The sequence below is a fragment of the Callorhinchus milii genome, unplaced genomic scaffold (genome assembly GCF_018977255.1).
Source record: "Callorhinchus milii isolate IMCB2004 unplaced genomic scaffold, IMCB_Cmil_1.0 Scaffold2, whole genome shotgun sequence".
Lineage (NCBI taxonomy): Eukaryota > Metazoa > Chordata > Chondrichthyes > Chimaeriformes > Callorhinchidae > Callorhinchus > Callorhinchus milii.
In genome coordinates this window covers 33,726,626-33,744,074 of record NW_024704743.1, presented here as the reverse complement: position 1 = coordinate 33,744,074, position 17,449 = coordinate 33,726,626, and the positions used below count along the sequence as shown (strand labels likewise).

Genomic DNA, 17,449 nt, shown 5'->3' with positions numbered 1-17,449 from the left:
GAGTTTTGGGGACGTAGTGGCTGAGGAAACAGCCACTGATGGTAGAACGGAGGGCACGAGGGACAAATAGGAGGCTGGGGCCAGCCGATCGGAGGCAGCAGTTGGTGGAGTCGGGGTGTAAGCAGGTTGGATAGGTAGGGAGGTGCGAGGGAATGAACTGATTTGAAATTCAATCAACAAAATGCAGAGTATGAATCTAAGATGGTGCCACTTGGAAGGGAGTGTATGAGAAGTCACCTCACTATTGAAGTTCTCACAGGCTTGCTGCTATACATGGTTCGTTGTGCAGGAAGACAAGGCTTTGGAGGGAAGCTTCAGAATGCCGCACCTACACAGGGCTGGCAGGGGAACAACGTTAACAAAAGCAAAGCTGTTCTGAAGGGACATGGAATATGTGCTACTGCAATACACTTGTTTAAAAAAAGGAAAGATAAATCATGAACTGAATCGACTTAACTTTTTCTTTTAGGAAAAAAACAGAATAAGCAAATACATCTCTGTGCTCAGTTATTTAACCCCAAAATGGCACTTTTGAACCAGCAATTCTGATTCAGCTTTCACTCACTCCAAATGAGTTAAAAACCCCTGTCCACCTCTGCCTGAAATGAGCAGCTATGAAAAACAATGCTGTCCGTTCCAGTTCAAGTCAGGAAGTGCCCTGTTTTAAGAGGTTCCTCACCACATTGCTACAGATGTTTCAGCAAAAAAAGATAGTTGGTGCTTTGTACCTTTGTTCAGTCTGTGACAAAAGCTCAGCTGAAAGCATGACATACCAGCTCTTTCAGGCTGCCCACAAGAGGGATATTTTCAGAGAGTAATGGGTGGCCTATTCATCTGGGAGGTTACTGAGGCATATAGGTTTTGTTGCAGATAATGACGCATTAAACAAGAAGCTCTCAAGTTTTGCGCCATAAGTTTATTGAAGCCCAGATAATTGGCAGAGTCGATTCTCATATCTTGTACTAGAAGAAAAGGGTTTATCCTCAAGCCTTTCATGCTGCCCCCACGCAGTGCCGAGCCGCAGAGCAATCATTTCCACGCCATTGAACTCAGAACAATTTGATCTGCAGCAGTTTGCAAGCTGGCTCACAGACACCAGTTTTGAGTGTAATCCTGTTCTTTGAGAGCCAGCAGTGGGATTGCTGCAATCCAGGCTGTTTAATAGGGCCCACAATCCACCTGCAGCTCTGCTGTGCTCTAAAATACCCTGGGCCACAACACAACGGAGCTCAATAACCATTCAACAGTCACCCTTCAGGGTCCAAGGTTCCGGAAAATACCACCAAGTCTATATATGACATACATAATCCTTACGTTTGATATGGAGCCTTTCACGTCGGGACGACATCTTAAAATACTTTACAGGATATACTGTAATGTGCAGTGACTGTACTTGTAGGCCAACATAACAGGCAGTTTGCATACAGCAATGTCCCACGAACAGCCAATGAAGTGAATGACCTATTTTAGTTGGAGCATCAGTGGCCAGGACACTGGGTGAAATTCCCTTCTCTTTTCAAATAGTGCCATGGAATCCTTAATGTCCACCTGAACAGGCAGGAGGTCTCGGTTTGGCATCGCATCCAAAGGACAAGTTGTAGAGCAGTCATTTCCATGGCAAAGACAGCCACTCATGAATAGTTCCTCTATTATTCTGCACATGTGCAGAGAGAAGTTCCACCTGGCTCTAGATGCTCTATTTATGCAGCATTTCAGAGCAACCAGAATGTAGCAAGATTGTTGAATTCAGTCTCAAATTGAAGCTGCTATTCTGTAATTCTTACTAAATTAACTTACCCAAAAAAGGCTTATAATTAATGTGTATTTACGAACACAGGTGGAATTTCTGACCAGTGGTGTCCTTAAAATTCATGTTAACATGCAAATAAACCCAGTGAACATCTCCTAAGTAGTTCGAGATAACCAGTGAGCAACAAAAACAAATCTGGTTTCAGGGTACATTTTATTCTGTTAGCCTAAAAACATTTCAGCACAAAACACTCCCCTCCTTATCAGCAAATGAAACTTTAAAAAAATCACTTCTGCAAAAAGGTCACTTCACGGTCTGCAGCCTCGCTGTGTACAATGCTGCAGCTGCATGTTCAAACTGCCGTTCAGTCTTACTCATTTGAGATGCATGTTCCAGAGAGAATTTGATGTGTGGCAAAACTATTTTGTCCCCCCTCCAATTCCTTCCTCCCCCACTAGAAGCACTGACTCACTGTGGCGTACGGTTCACATGTACGTCAGCTGCCTAGACGGCCGTTCCTCATTTGTGGTCCCACGCAGGCTGTGAGCCACGGACAGCCTTCCTGGTCTGTACGGCTCAGTTCCACACTGGCAGTGGCTCCGTTCCACTGAGTCATCAGACAATCCCTTCCCCATACGACCACAACTAGCGTGCTCCGAATCATTTCTTCTCTTTTCTCCTCCTTTTCCCACCCTCCCCAACCACCCATCCACCCACACACGTCCGTCCGTCCGTCCCCATGTTAGAACGAGTGGCTCAATTTAGAACCACACATTATATATGCCTGTAAAAGATGAGGTCGTTTCTCAAGCTGCACAAAGTGAAGCCATATGCTGCAATGCTCTAACAGAGGCCTCTTGTATCAAAAAAGTTGGGTTGATGGGGGAGGAGGAAGAGGAGAGAAAGGGAACGAGAGAAAGGAGAGAGTCAGTAAACCTTTAAACAAAGGAAACCATTTGGTACAGTGGACATGTCTGGCAGACCCACAACCAGAATTTCAATAAAACGTATTTCAATCCCTACAGTTACTACAGTATTTGCAGGAAGTTTCACAAAGTAGTGCTATGATAGGTGAACAACCAAGTTAAAAATCCTGGATACACATGCACAAGAAATAGTGTAGTCTTCTTATTCTTCTCTCTGGTTATCAAATTCTCTGCAACTAAAATGGTTCCAGCTCTCCGTTAGTTAAAAGGCAAAACAGTAGAAACTTCAAAGCCCGTGTGTAGCAGTACTGAATGGGGAGAACCCATCATTTTACGTTACACTTCTCGCTATTACACTCCACCATGATTTATTCCTCACTATAAATGCCAGCACCGCAGAGCATGCACGCTTGTTATCAAGGACACCTCTTAAAAACTTCAGGCTGTTGTGTGTGGGTCAACATATTACACAGATCAAAGTTGGCAGGATCTTCCAATGTGGTGGAATTGTGTGTGGTAGTAAGTGGAGAGACTGAATACAGGGCAACCCTGTACTAGCTCAGGCGTCTGGGTCCAAATTCTTAAAAGGGACATGGATAAAATAGCCGACTTCCAGGTTGTTGGGTCACCACCATTGCTTCCTGTCCTATGTGCAGGATCCACCACTGACATCACTCTATTGACAAAGTGGCATCCAAGGCATTTTTTGCACATAGCACACGTGCTGCACACAATGCTTCCTACACATACATAGCAAATGTTATCAATGGCAACCTGATAATCTGGAAATCAGTTATTGTTGCCACAAGTATCCTTCTACCAACTACATAGTTTGCATTTTGTTTCTCCATCAATTCTATTCCCTCATCTTCATGCATCTTAATTTGCTTTTTCCTTCTACTGGAGTATATTTCTACTGGACAGTGAAGAGGAACAGGAAACCTTGGCCTATTTCTCCGCCACCCCTTCAATCCAGGATAACAGAGACAAACATAGCATCCCAACTGCCAACCTGATAGAGCCTAGCTAATCCAGCACACACCAGCTTTTGAACCTGTATCTTTCCCATCTGGACAGCTTTGTTTTGGTCAGCCGGGTGTCTGACGCATGCGAAAACCCATCACCATGCTTAAGAATATCCAAACCAAGCTGAGAATTCCATGTATGCCGCCTACACACGGAAATGACAGAGATATTTATTGGAATGTTCACTCTCTCCCTGGAGGGACTCATCTTGCCTAACTAATTTCAGCATTAGGCACAGGTTGGCAAGAGCCAAGGTTTAGGGACCCCACAGTGTGCTATTGCGCCACGCTGGGTAGTGCACTGGACATTCTGTCATCAGTTTGTTTCTTTCTGGTTAAGACCCCAATTTTCTCCCACTATATTCCTTGAAAAAAGTTACATTTGTACCCATTTCCCTCCCTGAAAAATACAGTGTTAAAGTGGGGTCTGTGTTACGTGTCATTTATCATTGGCACATTCACATAAAGTACAGAATCCATTTGCACACACATTTCCTTCAGATGCACTCCCTCTGTATTCCCACATTGTGCTGGAAACACAATGCAAAACCATATGGAAAGTATGGAGCACAAAGGACCTTCCTCAATTTTTCACAAACATGTTGACAGTATTGCGGATAAGGAAGGAGTTCCAAGTTTCCCCCACCACCACAACTATACAAGGGGCCTTGTCAAGCAGAGGACAGTTGGTCCAATATAAAAGGAGCATTCCTTCACCAATGGGCCTCACGTACAGTACTAATGTACACAGATACTCCATGGCAGACGCTCTCCTGCATGACTCTCGCACCTTCTTATCCTCAGGTATCAGACATCGATGCTCACTCCACCTTGCCAAGCTGATGGGGAAGCTCTTCTTCTATCCCTGACCATCCACCAAACCTTGCACTTACTTGCTCGGCTTTCCTTCGCCTCCAAAACATTGGCCGTTTGCGCCGCTACCTCTCCAAGAATTTGAGTGCACATATTAAAGAATAACCACAGGAGCTCAGATTAGAGCTGCCACAGACCTTAGGGGTTCGTCACACATCATACTCCAGGGCCCATTTGTGAACCTATCTACTGTGGAACCATCATAAATGCAGTTTTGGTGAAGTCAAGGGCACCGCTGACTGCCACTAGAACAGACCAGTTGCCAAATGAAACAGAACAGCTTAACTCTTAACTAACGGTGGTGCTTTGGGAGCAACAAAACCTGAGTTGTTCCAGTCTGCTGTGCTGCAGACGTCTCGGGTGAACAGACTGGGTGTTTATTTCCATACCTGTTGTGTTCGGAGCTCCTGAGATGGTTTAGTAACAGCTGAGCTGTTAGCAGCAGGGCCTTTTGTTGAGCTGCCCAGTTGTGAAGAAGAGTCAGCAGCACTGGCTGCTGAACATGGCTCTTTCTTACACTCAACCTTTTGGTCGCTGTTCTTCTCCTTCCCTGGTGTGGCCTCTTTGCCTTTGTGTTTCTGGACAGAATCCTTTTCTCTCAACAGCTTCCCCGAACCATTCAAAACTGGAAAAAAGAGTGAAAAGCTAAGGAGAAGCCCACGTTAAGCTCAGATGAACAACAAAAGTGTAGAATTTATAACAAGTGACTGCGTCATGGACACATTTACAAGGCTCTGTGGAAAAATGTCACACAGTGCCATCACATATCAACACACTAGGTTTTAATAACTCCATTATAAGCACAAGGTGAGAGATAAACCAATCCTTCACAATAAACAAGATATTGTTTTACAGCCGGTTCCAACTAGAAAAATAGGAGCTGTATTTTTACTGTTCGCATTGCACAAAACTAACAGGTGCTGCTTTAGATAGGTACAAGCAAAAACAAATTGCATTTATATAGCGCCTTTTTCATTGAGAGGATGTCCTAAAGCACTGCATCCAAACTGGAGGGAGGGGTGGGTGGGTTCGATTCAGAGAGGCCAAAGGCGGTGGAAGTGGAAGGAGGAAAGATGATCTAAGACATGGTCAAGACGGACATTGAAGGAGGCAAGGGAAGGGACTCTGGGATGGAGATGCAGAAAGTAGGGGCTAAAATGCTGAAAGCTCAACCCAAAGCAAACTACTGTAAGTTAATATTTGGGCAAATTATATTTGACCCAATAAGTATTCTGGAAACTATCCTTTGGAGGTGGGGGAGTTCAGGGAGGTTTCCTTGGGGCTGAGCTGGCCCTAAGGCAGCGGAATGTCAGAATTGAGTCAAAACGTCTCAATAGTCCGGTTCCTGAGTCAGGAGGATCCGCTATACTCCAGGGCACTACTGATGACAGCACAGCCGGCCTGGCTCATCGGCAGGACTTGGGAGGGGCAAACCAGTCTCTGGGGGCAGGGAATCCTCCGACTTAGCTCCTGTTAACCCATCAAGGCAAAGCCCTAATGGGTAGAGTGGTCTAGCAAGCAGTGGGAAGCTTGCCAGAGAGTGCTCTTAATAAGTCTGTAATGCAGGTATTAGATAAAGCAATCTCCATTAGAGGTACACTGAACAGAATTCAGAGACTGATATTCATTTTTTTTTAAAAAGTGACAAAAGCAATAGTAATTTCCTTTTTCCCCCTCCAGAAGGATTCACTCTCTCCTTCAGTGTCGGCAGATTAGTCACAGGCGAGCCCAGTGTCGTCTGCACAGGCATACTGTCCAGCTTTAGGGTGGGGGAATCTGGAAAGCAATCATAAATGAAGACTCTGGTTGAGCTCTCCATCCAACAGACTTCCCATACTCAACGGTTAAACCTACACAACTGGTCAACCTAAACTGCTGAGAGATCAGATTGCGGCAATGGTGTCGGCCTGGCTCAGTTGGTAGAGCTCTCACTGCGTGTCATCGCATTTGTGGGTTTGATCGCCATGTCAGGCCTCCATCCCACAGTCCAGGCTGACACTCCAGGGCAGTATTGAAGATTGCTGCATCACCAGACATGCTGTACTTCCGATGATCAATCTAAACTAAGGTCATATCTGTCTGTGCAGGTTCCATGCCACTACTTGAAAAGAGAAAAATGTTTCTCCCAGTGTTGTAGCCAACAAACTGTCAGATAAATTGGTCATTCATCTAATGTGCATTTGTGGGTCCTGCTGTGTGCAAATTGGCAGCTGCATTTGCCTACAGTTACAGTCACTAAACTTAACAGCAATCATCTTTGACATGTAAACATTATAGGCACGTTATCAAATGCAAGGATTATTTATAATGGCCAATCCATTGTTACTTACAGACTCCTCTTTTACCTTCTGCTTAAATTCATTATCAGATAGCAGCTCAAGATGATCCATTCACAAGGTAACTAAACTTTTTGCAGCCCTAGAAGTTTACAGTACACCAGGCAATCACTGGAACTCTAAGACTTACCTCCTACCTTCCTCCATAATAATACATACATACTGTACTTAAAGACAGCTTAATCACAGTTACCTCTTCTGCTCAGGCCCTTCTTGCCTTGTTCATACCAGTGTTCGTCGACCCACATGTGGGCTGCACTTTCACCTCTCTCAATAAGCATTAGTGCTGTCTCAAATCTCGATACTAAAGCTGAAATAAAGCCCTTCACTATTCAATTTCCATTAACTTTTACCGCCTTGCATTTTATGGGAAATCGGATGCTTTTAGATTACTGTATTCTCCTCTCTTCTCCTCTTTCCAAATCTGGCCCCTGCAAAGTATAGACTTTCTCTCTATAGGCTCCATACAAACACAATCAATACTTAATTTATAACCCACAACCGTCTATTCAGAGGCGAGAAATGCTACAAACTGAGCCAGGCTGACACCCACCCCTCCATAACCAAGCTATTCATTTTTTCTTTAAAAATGTCTAACTGAACATGACTAAAATCAATTCTCGCCTCATAGAAGCAAGTCGAATCGGTCAGCATTACAGCAAATAGATCATCATTATGGATCTCTCACATAAAGAATCATAGACACAAAAGTACAGGAGATAACTTAAGACCATCTAGGCTATACTGATGCCAGCTCCTCCACTGAAGGTCACTGTTCCAAACCCAGTTCCCTGCTTTCTCCACGCTTTTATATTGGCCTTCTTCAAATACTTGGGTTTGAGCACAACAGACCCCAAATGTGCCCGCGTGAATAAACTCAAATAGTCCCAAATTTGCTTTGGCGCTCATCCCTAATGCTTTTTCTATCTTTTCAGGGCTGATTGGGATAAAATTGACACCAAAGTATCAATGAGGAAATTGGAAATGCTATTGCACTGCTAAGTTTTAACTGTTCTGGAAACAGTTCATTCCTAATAAAGCAATGACTAAACATCACCAAGTAGTAGACAATTGTAGACAAACAGAAGTACGAGGAAGGAAACAGGAATAAATAAGCCTTGTAGCTTCCACCTCTCCAGGCACACATGACCCTTGAGAGATCGGAAAATATTTGATGAACCCAAGTTGGGAGCTTCAGGTAACGCACCCTAGTTAAAGGCTCCAATGACTCAATTCAAGCTGCAGCATGAAGTGTTTGCCCCATTCAAAGTGCAAAAGCTATTAGCAGTTGTATCAGCAATCACTATTTTAGACATCCAAGCTTGATAAATTCCATCAGAGCTTGAACACTGGGACCCAACTTAATCAATTGCTGAACGTATTTTTCACTAAATCTTTAGAATGAATTTCCTGTAACAAAAGATTTAGCAGACATTAAATCCCCACTGTGACTGTTCTACCAATGGGAGATTGAAGTTAGAGGCCATGTGTAACTCATCTTTCTCTTATTGCTCCCGCAGAGGACTGTAACAAAAAGAAATCTGATATTATATAGACACAAAATATTAAATACCCCAAATTTCGCTATTCTCCTTTGAAAATGGATGATGTCTTGCTAGCATGACACTTTTTTTTAAGTCCAATCCCCTGGTGCTTTCAGCTCTCACATTACAACACTCACCATTAAATACTACTTGGCTGGTTCCCAAGAAGAAAATTAGATCAATGGCCTAGTGTACTGAAAGCTACATTTTTTTTATTAAAAACATAATTTGTACATCTGTTAACATACGAACTACAGGGGCAAGGAAGCCCTGTGTTGTTGCTGACCACATACCCATCAGGTCAAGTGCGGCCCAGTGAGCTGAGTTAACACAACTAATGTTTGACAACAACAACAAGATTAAAAGTCAAACGATAAGGAACATCTTCACACATCAGAGCTCAGGACATTGCAAAGGCTTTGGCTAAACACAATAGACTGAACATAAAGGCTAGTGGTAAAGATATGACTAATGTAAAGGTCCTTGAATTAGCACAAGAGAAGTGATAAGGCGGATCATGAAGAGAAACAGTGGAATAATACTGCATTTTGTGCTTCGCAAGTTATTCTGTAAGTGTATTCTGCACGGTCAAGTGTTGCACTGAGCAATGTCTTATCCACTGGGCATTTGGGGGGAGCTTTCTTCCCACTTTTATGACACTATATCTGATCCAATTCTTACCCCAGGAGCGATTTCCATTTGGTTTTAAATGGACAAAAAGATTGACTACACATGCTTAAAAGTCTCGACACATATCCTACTCTATTTAAAAAGTAGTTCTCAAAAACACACCAACAAAAACATGCTGAGCGGAGCCCAGATGATTCTCACCCCACCCACTACTCTCTTTCACTTCCTAAACCCAACATGAGCATCACTGAAAAAGGCGCCAGTACTGTCTGCGCAGCCTCGAACGTTCCACAGCTTTTTTCTGCACAGCCTGTATTCTCATCTACACTAAACTATTTACCCCCATCACGCCAGACCTTGCCAAGCTCCACTGGTTCCCTATCACAGAACGGTTAAGATTTCAAGATCCTCTCACTCGTCTACAAATCCCTTCACGCCGTCACACCTCCCTACCCTTCTGACCTGTTTTTTCCCCACTCCACTACCTGCTGCTTCCACTCGGTTGGCTCCGGCCTCCTGCTCGTCCCTCGCCCCCGCCGATCCAGCATCAGTGGCCGCAATTTCAGCCACTAGCTTTGGACTCTCACCGTCAATCCCTCCACTTTGCCCCCCCCCCCCCTCCCCTCTTTAGATCATGACCATGCTTACGGTCACCTCCTCCCCTCCCTCGGAGATTCAATGGCAAACTCAATCTAGAAACCCAGTTAAAATTACAAGATTCAATTCACCTTTAAGCTGCATTCATTCCTAAGGTTCAGAATTTTAAAAGCATGGCTTGAAATTCACAAAGGGGCTTAAAGAGGGCCACATGAGCAGCTATCTATTTACTGGTGTAAGAAAACGCAGGTTCTAGTAAAACACTTTGAACTATGGCTATCACCGTATGCCTTAATCCACTTTCTATGCCCTATTCAAGCACATCCTTGGTTCTCCGATGCGAAATTCATACACCAAGCTGCCCATTACCATACAAATGAATTGGCATTGATACAAACATTTGCTTCTATGCCGCTGTTTTTACTATCTTACTTCTAATGAACGCCAGCTTTATGGGGGTGGGTGTGGAGTGAGAGGAAGGAGGGAAGAGGGAGATTGTAAAGAGAGGGGTTGGTAGATTTAAATAGAAACCCTGTGGCCTGTCCCCAAACTACCATTGACTGATTGAAGACTCTAGACCAGGTATAAAGGTGACCCTCCGCAGTTACATCCCCGCTCAAGATAAAACTTCCCACAGTCCATATTACTGTGTACAGTCAACATTTTTTTTCTTGTAGAAATACTACAATAATAATTGGTTACTCAATCCACGACTGTTTGTGGGATATTGCTGTGCGCAATTGGCTGCCGCATTTCTCCCACAAAATATACAGTCAATTGACTTTACAGTATAGTCTGATGTGATAAGGTACTACAAATAAATGCAAGGAGCATTATTATTAAGGTGACCCACCAACATTGAGCTCCTGCGAACTCCCATTTCTACAGTAATAAGTGGGCTCACCATGACCGTTGAGGATCTGTTTTCCCTGCGGTTTCCCTTTCCGAGGTGTTGAATGGCATGAGGATGAAGCATTACTTGCAAGGGTTTTGATATCTTCACACTCATCGTCCTCTTCTACTTCATCAGCGTCATCCTGGGAGCTTCCAAAATACATCATGTTATTCGGCAGAGCAGAAGAGCCTGCAAACAGTGAAAGCAAAAGAGTCATTTTTATTTTCTCCCAATAATGCAAACCCACCCAGCTTTGTAGAAAACGTAGGCCCCAAAAGGCTGTCACTACACCCACTATGGCAATCATAGTGATCATCAATCATCTCAATAGCAAGGGATGGTGCTACAGTGCCTTACCACATCCTCAAGACATCCCAAAGCGATATACTACAAAGTGGAGTGACTATTTTATGGGCGAACGGGACATCCTATTTAGCGCACAGCAATGGCCCACAGACAGCCAAGAAGCAAATGACCAATTTTATTTGGGGAATTGTTAGCCAGGACACCGGGGAGAAACTCTCTTTTTGAATAGTGCCATGGGATCTTTACCAGCCCCTGAACAGGCCAACAGGAACCTTGGTTTAGTGTGAGGAGGCGAGGAGAAACAGCGCTTTCCAACAAAACCACACCTTCTTTCAAGTCCACTCATAATAAACTTACAGAATTTGCAGAAAAATGAAAGGTTCTATCCTCTTTAAGAGATTGATATTTACATAGACATTAAGGCTAACTTGACTGGGTGTCTGCGATAAGGAGCTCTTTACTGTGACACTCGTCCCCGCCACACACTGCAATTGTGTTTGGAGGACAGGTGCCTGCAGGACCTGCCAACTCACAGTCACTCAGCACATATGGTGCATCAACAACAATAAGATTCCATTTATAGAGCGCCTTTCACGTCGGGAGGACGTCCCAAGGCGCTGTACAGTTGGGTCAGGACCCGAGCATTGGGGGGAAATGGTCAGGGTGAGGGGAGGGAAGGGAGGGAGCGAGAAGGGGGTAGAGAGTCGAGAGGGGAGCTGAAGGCACCGTCAAAGAGAAAAGTCTTGAGACCGGCCTTGAAGGAGGAAAGGGAGGAGGCGGCAAAGGCACTGGGGGATGGAGTTCCAGAGCCTCGGGGCTGAGAGGCTGAAGGCCCGACCACCGATGGTAGGGCGGTTGGGGCGGTGGGTGTAGAGCAGACCGGAGCCAGAGGAACGGAGGGTACGGGCAGGTAAGTAGGGGGATAGTAGGTCGGAGAGGTAGGAGGGAGCAAGGCCGTGAATGGCCTTGTAGGTGAGGATGAGGATCTTGAATTCGATCCTCTGGGGGATGGGGAGCCAGTGGAGGCGAGCGAGGGTGGGAGTGATGTGGTCCCGAAGCCTGGTGCAGGACAGTACATGAGCTGCAGAGTTCTGAATGACCTGCAGCTTGTGGAGGGAGGTGGCCGGAAGGCCGGCGAGGAGAGAGTTCCCATAGTCCAGCCTTGAGGTGACAAAGGCGTGGACCAGAGTTTCAGCAGCGTGAGGGGTGAGGTAGTGCCGTAGTCTGGCGATGTTTCGGAGGTGATGGAAGGCGGTGCCAGTTGTGGCGCGGATATGAGGAAGAAAGGACAGCTCAGGGTCGAACAGAACGCCGAGATTCCTGACGGCTTTGAGAGGTGGAGAGTGCAGCCTTAGATGCTGAGTAGCATCATCAGTAGCTCAGTGGTTAGAGTCCTGTAGCTCAGTGGTTAGAGCACAGAGTCCTGTAGCTCAGTGGTTAGAGCACTTGCATCACAAGTGAGAGAGCTGGGTTCTCTTCCGGGCAGGGCGAAACATTGGACAAGTTTCCTTACTCCACACGCCTCTGTTTACCTAGCAGTAAGTAGGAACCTGTTTGTTAGTCGATTGGCGGATCGCTTTTCTGGAGGTAATAATTCCTTCAAAAAATAATAATAAATTGGTCACTCAATCCACGACTGTTTGTGGGACACTGCTGTGTGCAATTGGCTGCTGTGTTTTGCCTACAAAATATACAGTCAATTCACTTTAGTATATTATGTGAGGCGCTTTGAGACATCAAAGAAGAGGAAGAAGGAAAAAGAGAATTAAGTTCTGCAGAATTGATTCTTGGCTGCCTTTGCACATTTCAGTGCCTTGTTTCAGACAAGGGCTGCCTGGGGGCTGGGAGAGGGCTGGCTGGATGTGTTGCCTCTCAGCCAATTGCTGCACGACCAGGGGAGAAATTAACTGGGGGAAAGAAACAAAAATAAAGGAACCTTGCATCAGAACTGAAGCAGGCTTATCAAAGGGCATCCTCTGCCCCCAGCTTTCCTGGACGATAAAGCAACTAGCCTTTTATCACTAGTTAACATTCAAATCATACCCCGGACAGAACATTGCCTTGTTCCACTACTTCCCGCTAACACAAACTGAATGTATGCTGCAAAGGACGATGAAATTATGCAATTCGTGAAAATGCAGGAATTCCCAAGACTTCTTAAATATATAGTGGACAAGTAACGAAAAGCACACAGATAGTACGAAGCAGGGCCTAGATGTGGAACCAATAGGGATAATCCCATCAGTGGGCTCCGGATCATCTCGCACCAGAGATTGGGGAGGGGTAGGGGTGGGGGGAGAACAACAATAAGCCTGGATAGAGATAGGGAAGGGGAGACTGCATTCCTTCCACTTCTCTACAGAAATCCTCGTGCATAGAAAGCACACTCCCACCTCAAACGTGAGCCTTAAAATAAATAATAATCCTTGCATTTGATATAGCTCCTTATCACATCTTCGAGACGTCTCAAAGCGCTTCACAGAATATACTGTAAAGTGAATTGACTGTATATAGTTTGTGAGCGAAACACGGCAGCCAATTGCACACAGCAGTGCCCCAAACAGTCGTGGATTGAGTGACCAAATTATTATTTTTAAAATTTAAATTTAAAATTAGTTTAAATCCTTTAAGACTCGTGATTGAGGTTGGAGTTGGCTTTCTACGCATGAGGATTTGTGCACAGGGACTCCAGACTTCTTAATTGCCTGCATGCGGTTTCCCCACTGGATGCAGTCTCCCCGACTCGTTCTGCCTAGGCTTATTGTTGCTCGCAATTACCTTCATTCAACAATTAACGTTTTTGTAAAAACTGACAATAAACAACTCCAAAGACCACTCCCCAGCCTGTTCATTTATACGGCAGGCTTCACCAAAAATGCCATACAGATACAGCATTGAGATGCAGACCTTTCAGTACTCAGCTTCCCTGCAATATAAATGACTAGGCCTCCTAATCGTTTCGCATTACATTCATAACCAGGTGGAGAAATAAATGTTAATGGAGGTGAAAAATGTACAATCCGATGTTCTCCGACCAGTGATAATTATCATACCATTGATCTTTTCATTCCTACCACGTCCCAGTCAATTACTGGCAATATCGCTCCCTATTCCCTCCCTTTCAATTTTGCTAAACCAAAGTTGCAACCAAAGCCACTTGTAGCATCCCATGAACCCGCTGCCCCCACAGATCCCAGTGTTTACAATGTTGGCTTGTGGAATATCAGCGTAGCACCATGTAAAGTTATAGACTAGGACAATCTATAATTATGACATTTAATGTCTCATCTTTCCCTCCATTTATTTTCCAGGTATCAAGTTAACAATAGCGTTTGACTGAGATTTACATACATGAAGCACTTCACATAGCGCAAAACTACAAACCCTTATTAATGAACATTTCCAATTTTTATAATATCTTTGTGTCCAAGCTTGCAGCATGCCATAAACGTTTCTGTTTTATGTGAGCCTAGACACTAAAATCATCTCCTTCCACTCCAGAATCCATCCCAAGGTCCCAAACTAAAGGTCCTCATTCTTAATAAAAAAAACACCCAAATAAATCTGAAGGCTCTTAAAAGGAATGAGACAAGTCTATTGCAAACGGAAGAAATTCTGCACTTAAAGCGTTTGCACTGACATTGACAAACGGTTTTAACATTTGTAAGAGAATAAATCAACGATCATTAAATTTATGGTTTCTCTGCAGGATCTGAGTGTGGCTTATTGTGGTACACACTGGAGAACTCCAGCCGACAGTCTAGAACCATCTCAGCAGCATTGTCAGCGAACGCAGACAAATTCTCTCTTGGATTTTTTAATCAACTCCTCGGCTAGTTTTGCAAACTAATTTGGCTATAAGCTATAGTTGCACATCAATAATCCAGCAACTTTGGTCTAACAAAAACCCACACATTATCGAGGCTGCAAACAACCCGGCACAATTCTACTTTGTGATGTAAAACCTTTTCCTGAAACTTTGCCTGCTCTGGAAATGCTGATTTTATTGCACAATGTAAACTCGGAAACTTTACATACAATCAAGTTTAATCAAAACTGTTGTGGTCTCAGTCAGACAGGTACATTCTTGGTTCTCAATTCCGTAAGATCTTAAGAGGCATCGAGTTACTCTGGTATCTTTATGAATTGTGGTCATTTATGCATTTGGGTAATTTATGTGTTGTATAGCCACTTAACACTGAATGGAATGTATTGAGTTACAAGGGTCAATGCTGACTTATGAATGATACTCTTTCCCTCTACAAGCTCAGCTCACCCTCAGCCCATACCACTTCTACATTGGCTCGATATCCCCATCAGCCTCAATAACTCCAGGCTCCCCACCTCACAACAGATTGCCTTGAATATCCTTTTGCTGAACTTCAAATCCATCCAAGCCTTTGCCCCACTCACCTCTGGGATATTCCCCAGCATGATTCTCTACTCACTCTGCTCCACAAGCTCAGATCTGCTGCACATCCCTTGTCTACTCTCACCCAGTGATGAACTTAAAGCCACTACATTTTGCAGCGGCTTAGATCTCCCTCTCAAAAATCTTGTGGCTTCACATCCTCTCTCCTGGTTTTCAATACTCTGCTAGAAACCAAGCTCTTTCCCAGCATTTTGAAGGGGGTGGGGGGAAAGGGGTTGCAAGGAGATGGTAAGCGGGGAGTGACTTTGTGAAGAGAAAAGATTATAAACGTGTGATTTCTTTCTCCATCATCCCCTGGAAATGCCTCCAGAATTCTGCAGTAGAATCTGAAGTCGATTGGCCCAAGCTTCATGCACCAGAGGGACACAGACAGGCTCCACCTGCGGGAACTGTTGCCAAGTTGTTGGAAGAAGTGATAGAGCAGAACAATCAGTAACAGGCAGATGTGATCGCTTTAAAGTCAGAATTTGTTTGAAAAAATACGTCTGCACCAGTGTTTTCTGAACTGAATTCATCGCATTTTGTAAAGAGCCATAAAGAGTGGCACAGACTTTGCAGTATGATAAAGACTGATAACAAGAACAAATTACACTTGTATAGCACCCTTCACGTCGGAAAGACGTCCCAGGTCACTGGGAAAGGAGTACCTGGGAGGAGTGAACAGCTGAATCATAAACCGTAGCCTGTTTCGCTGGAAAAACCATCTTCCCAAAATGAGCCTTGCATACAGTTAAACAACAGAAAGTCATTTCTATTGGAGGTTTCAAACATGACTAGCGTTCTTTGCTCCTGTACAATAGCATCAGTTATTCCTGGCCAAACATACAATCTATCCAAGATAAACTCAGCCTCTGGAAAGCAGAGATGTTTAGAACATGTGGCCGTTCATCACATCAAAACATCACAAAGTGCTTCATGGAATCGACTGTCAAAATGCGTTTTACAATAATCCTTGCATTTGATATTTCGACAGTCACAGCAAAATGTCTCAAAGCGCTTCACAATCTTCACAAGTGTCGTGACTGCATTTTAAGGTGAATACGGCAGCCAATTTAACACAGCCATGTGCGACAAACAGCTATAAAATGAACAATCAGTTTTTTTTAATCTGCACGACTGTCGGCCAGAAACTCCCTATTCTTTTTGAATGGTGCCACAGGATATCTAATATCAACAACTTGCATTTATATAGCCCCTTCGCTCAGGATATCGCTCAAAGAATAGCATCCACGTGAACAACATCACACGAACAAGCGGACAGCTACACAGTACAACATCTTAACATGGCGACAATGCAGTGCTCCGCCAACCTTATCTGGAGCATTAGCCAAGACTGTGGACTCAAAAGTCACGATATGAGGTTTGAACCTACAACCTTCGGACTCAGAAGCACTTGTGCTACCAAATGAACCAGGCTGACGCTGAACTAATAATAATAATCTTTCCACTTGATATTGCGCCTTATCATGTTTTCGAGATGTCTCAAAGCGCTTCACAGAATCTATTGAAAAGTGAATTGACTGCATATTTTGTGGGCGAAACTAGGCGGGTCTTTGCACAGAGCAGGTTCCCACAGATGGCCATTATCTTGGGTCTTCCAACAATCCCGAAAATTGCAATATTAAACAATGCCAGTCACAACCAGGCCTTGCACACTCGCACACACATCCTGGCACTCATCTGGAACACTGTCTGCACCTGAAGTCAGCTACCACCCTACCTCTCAGCTGCAGTTGGTGAATTGGCTGTGAGAAGCAGACACAGAGAAAGAGGAATACATTAAGCTTCGCTACCAAAAGTGCTTCTAAATTGCTCAATTAGCCCACATTCTCGAGAAAGGAGCCTTTTTTTCCTGAAGAACAGAAGAAGCTTTTGCAGATTGTTCTGTATTTCACAGCAAAGACTGAGAAGCATTTATAAGACTAGTCAGCGCTGGAGGTCAATCCTATCGGAGCGCGTCACAAAGAAACCACCACATTAGACATGAACGTGAAAAGGATCGGGTTAATATATTAGCAATTCTGTGGTGATGGTGAGGGTGGTGGGGGGGGGGGGCGGGGGAAGACGTGGAGGTGGGGAATGAACAGGGATGGAAAACAACACTCGCTTGAATTTTCTGCGCTCTAATCTGCTGG

The 17,449-nt window shown here is 44.4% G+C and overlaps 1 protein-coding gene across 2 annotated transcripts in view; it reads right to left on the bottom strand.

The window, feature by feature from the left end:
- Positions 1-17,449, bottom strand: part of jarid2b (jumonji, AT rich interactive domain 2b) — a 119,115-nt gene that overhangs the window by 40,609 nt on the left and 61,057 nt on the right. For both annotated transcript variants that reach the window (XR_006084838.1, XM_007902609.2), the window contains 2 exons: positions 10,586-10,765; positions 4,964-5,199 (listed from right to left, as the gene is read on the bottom strand). Coding sequence is in view for 1 of the 2 variants with exons in the window: in XM_007902609.2 (XP_007900800.1) it covers positions 4,964-5,199; positions 10,586-10,742 (393 nt within the window). In the remaining variant the exon portion in view is untranslated. The remainder of the gene's footprint in view (positions 1-4,963; positions 5,200-10,585; positions 10,766-17,449) is intronic.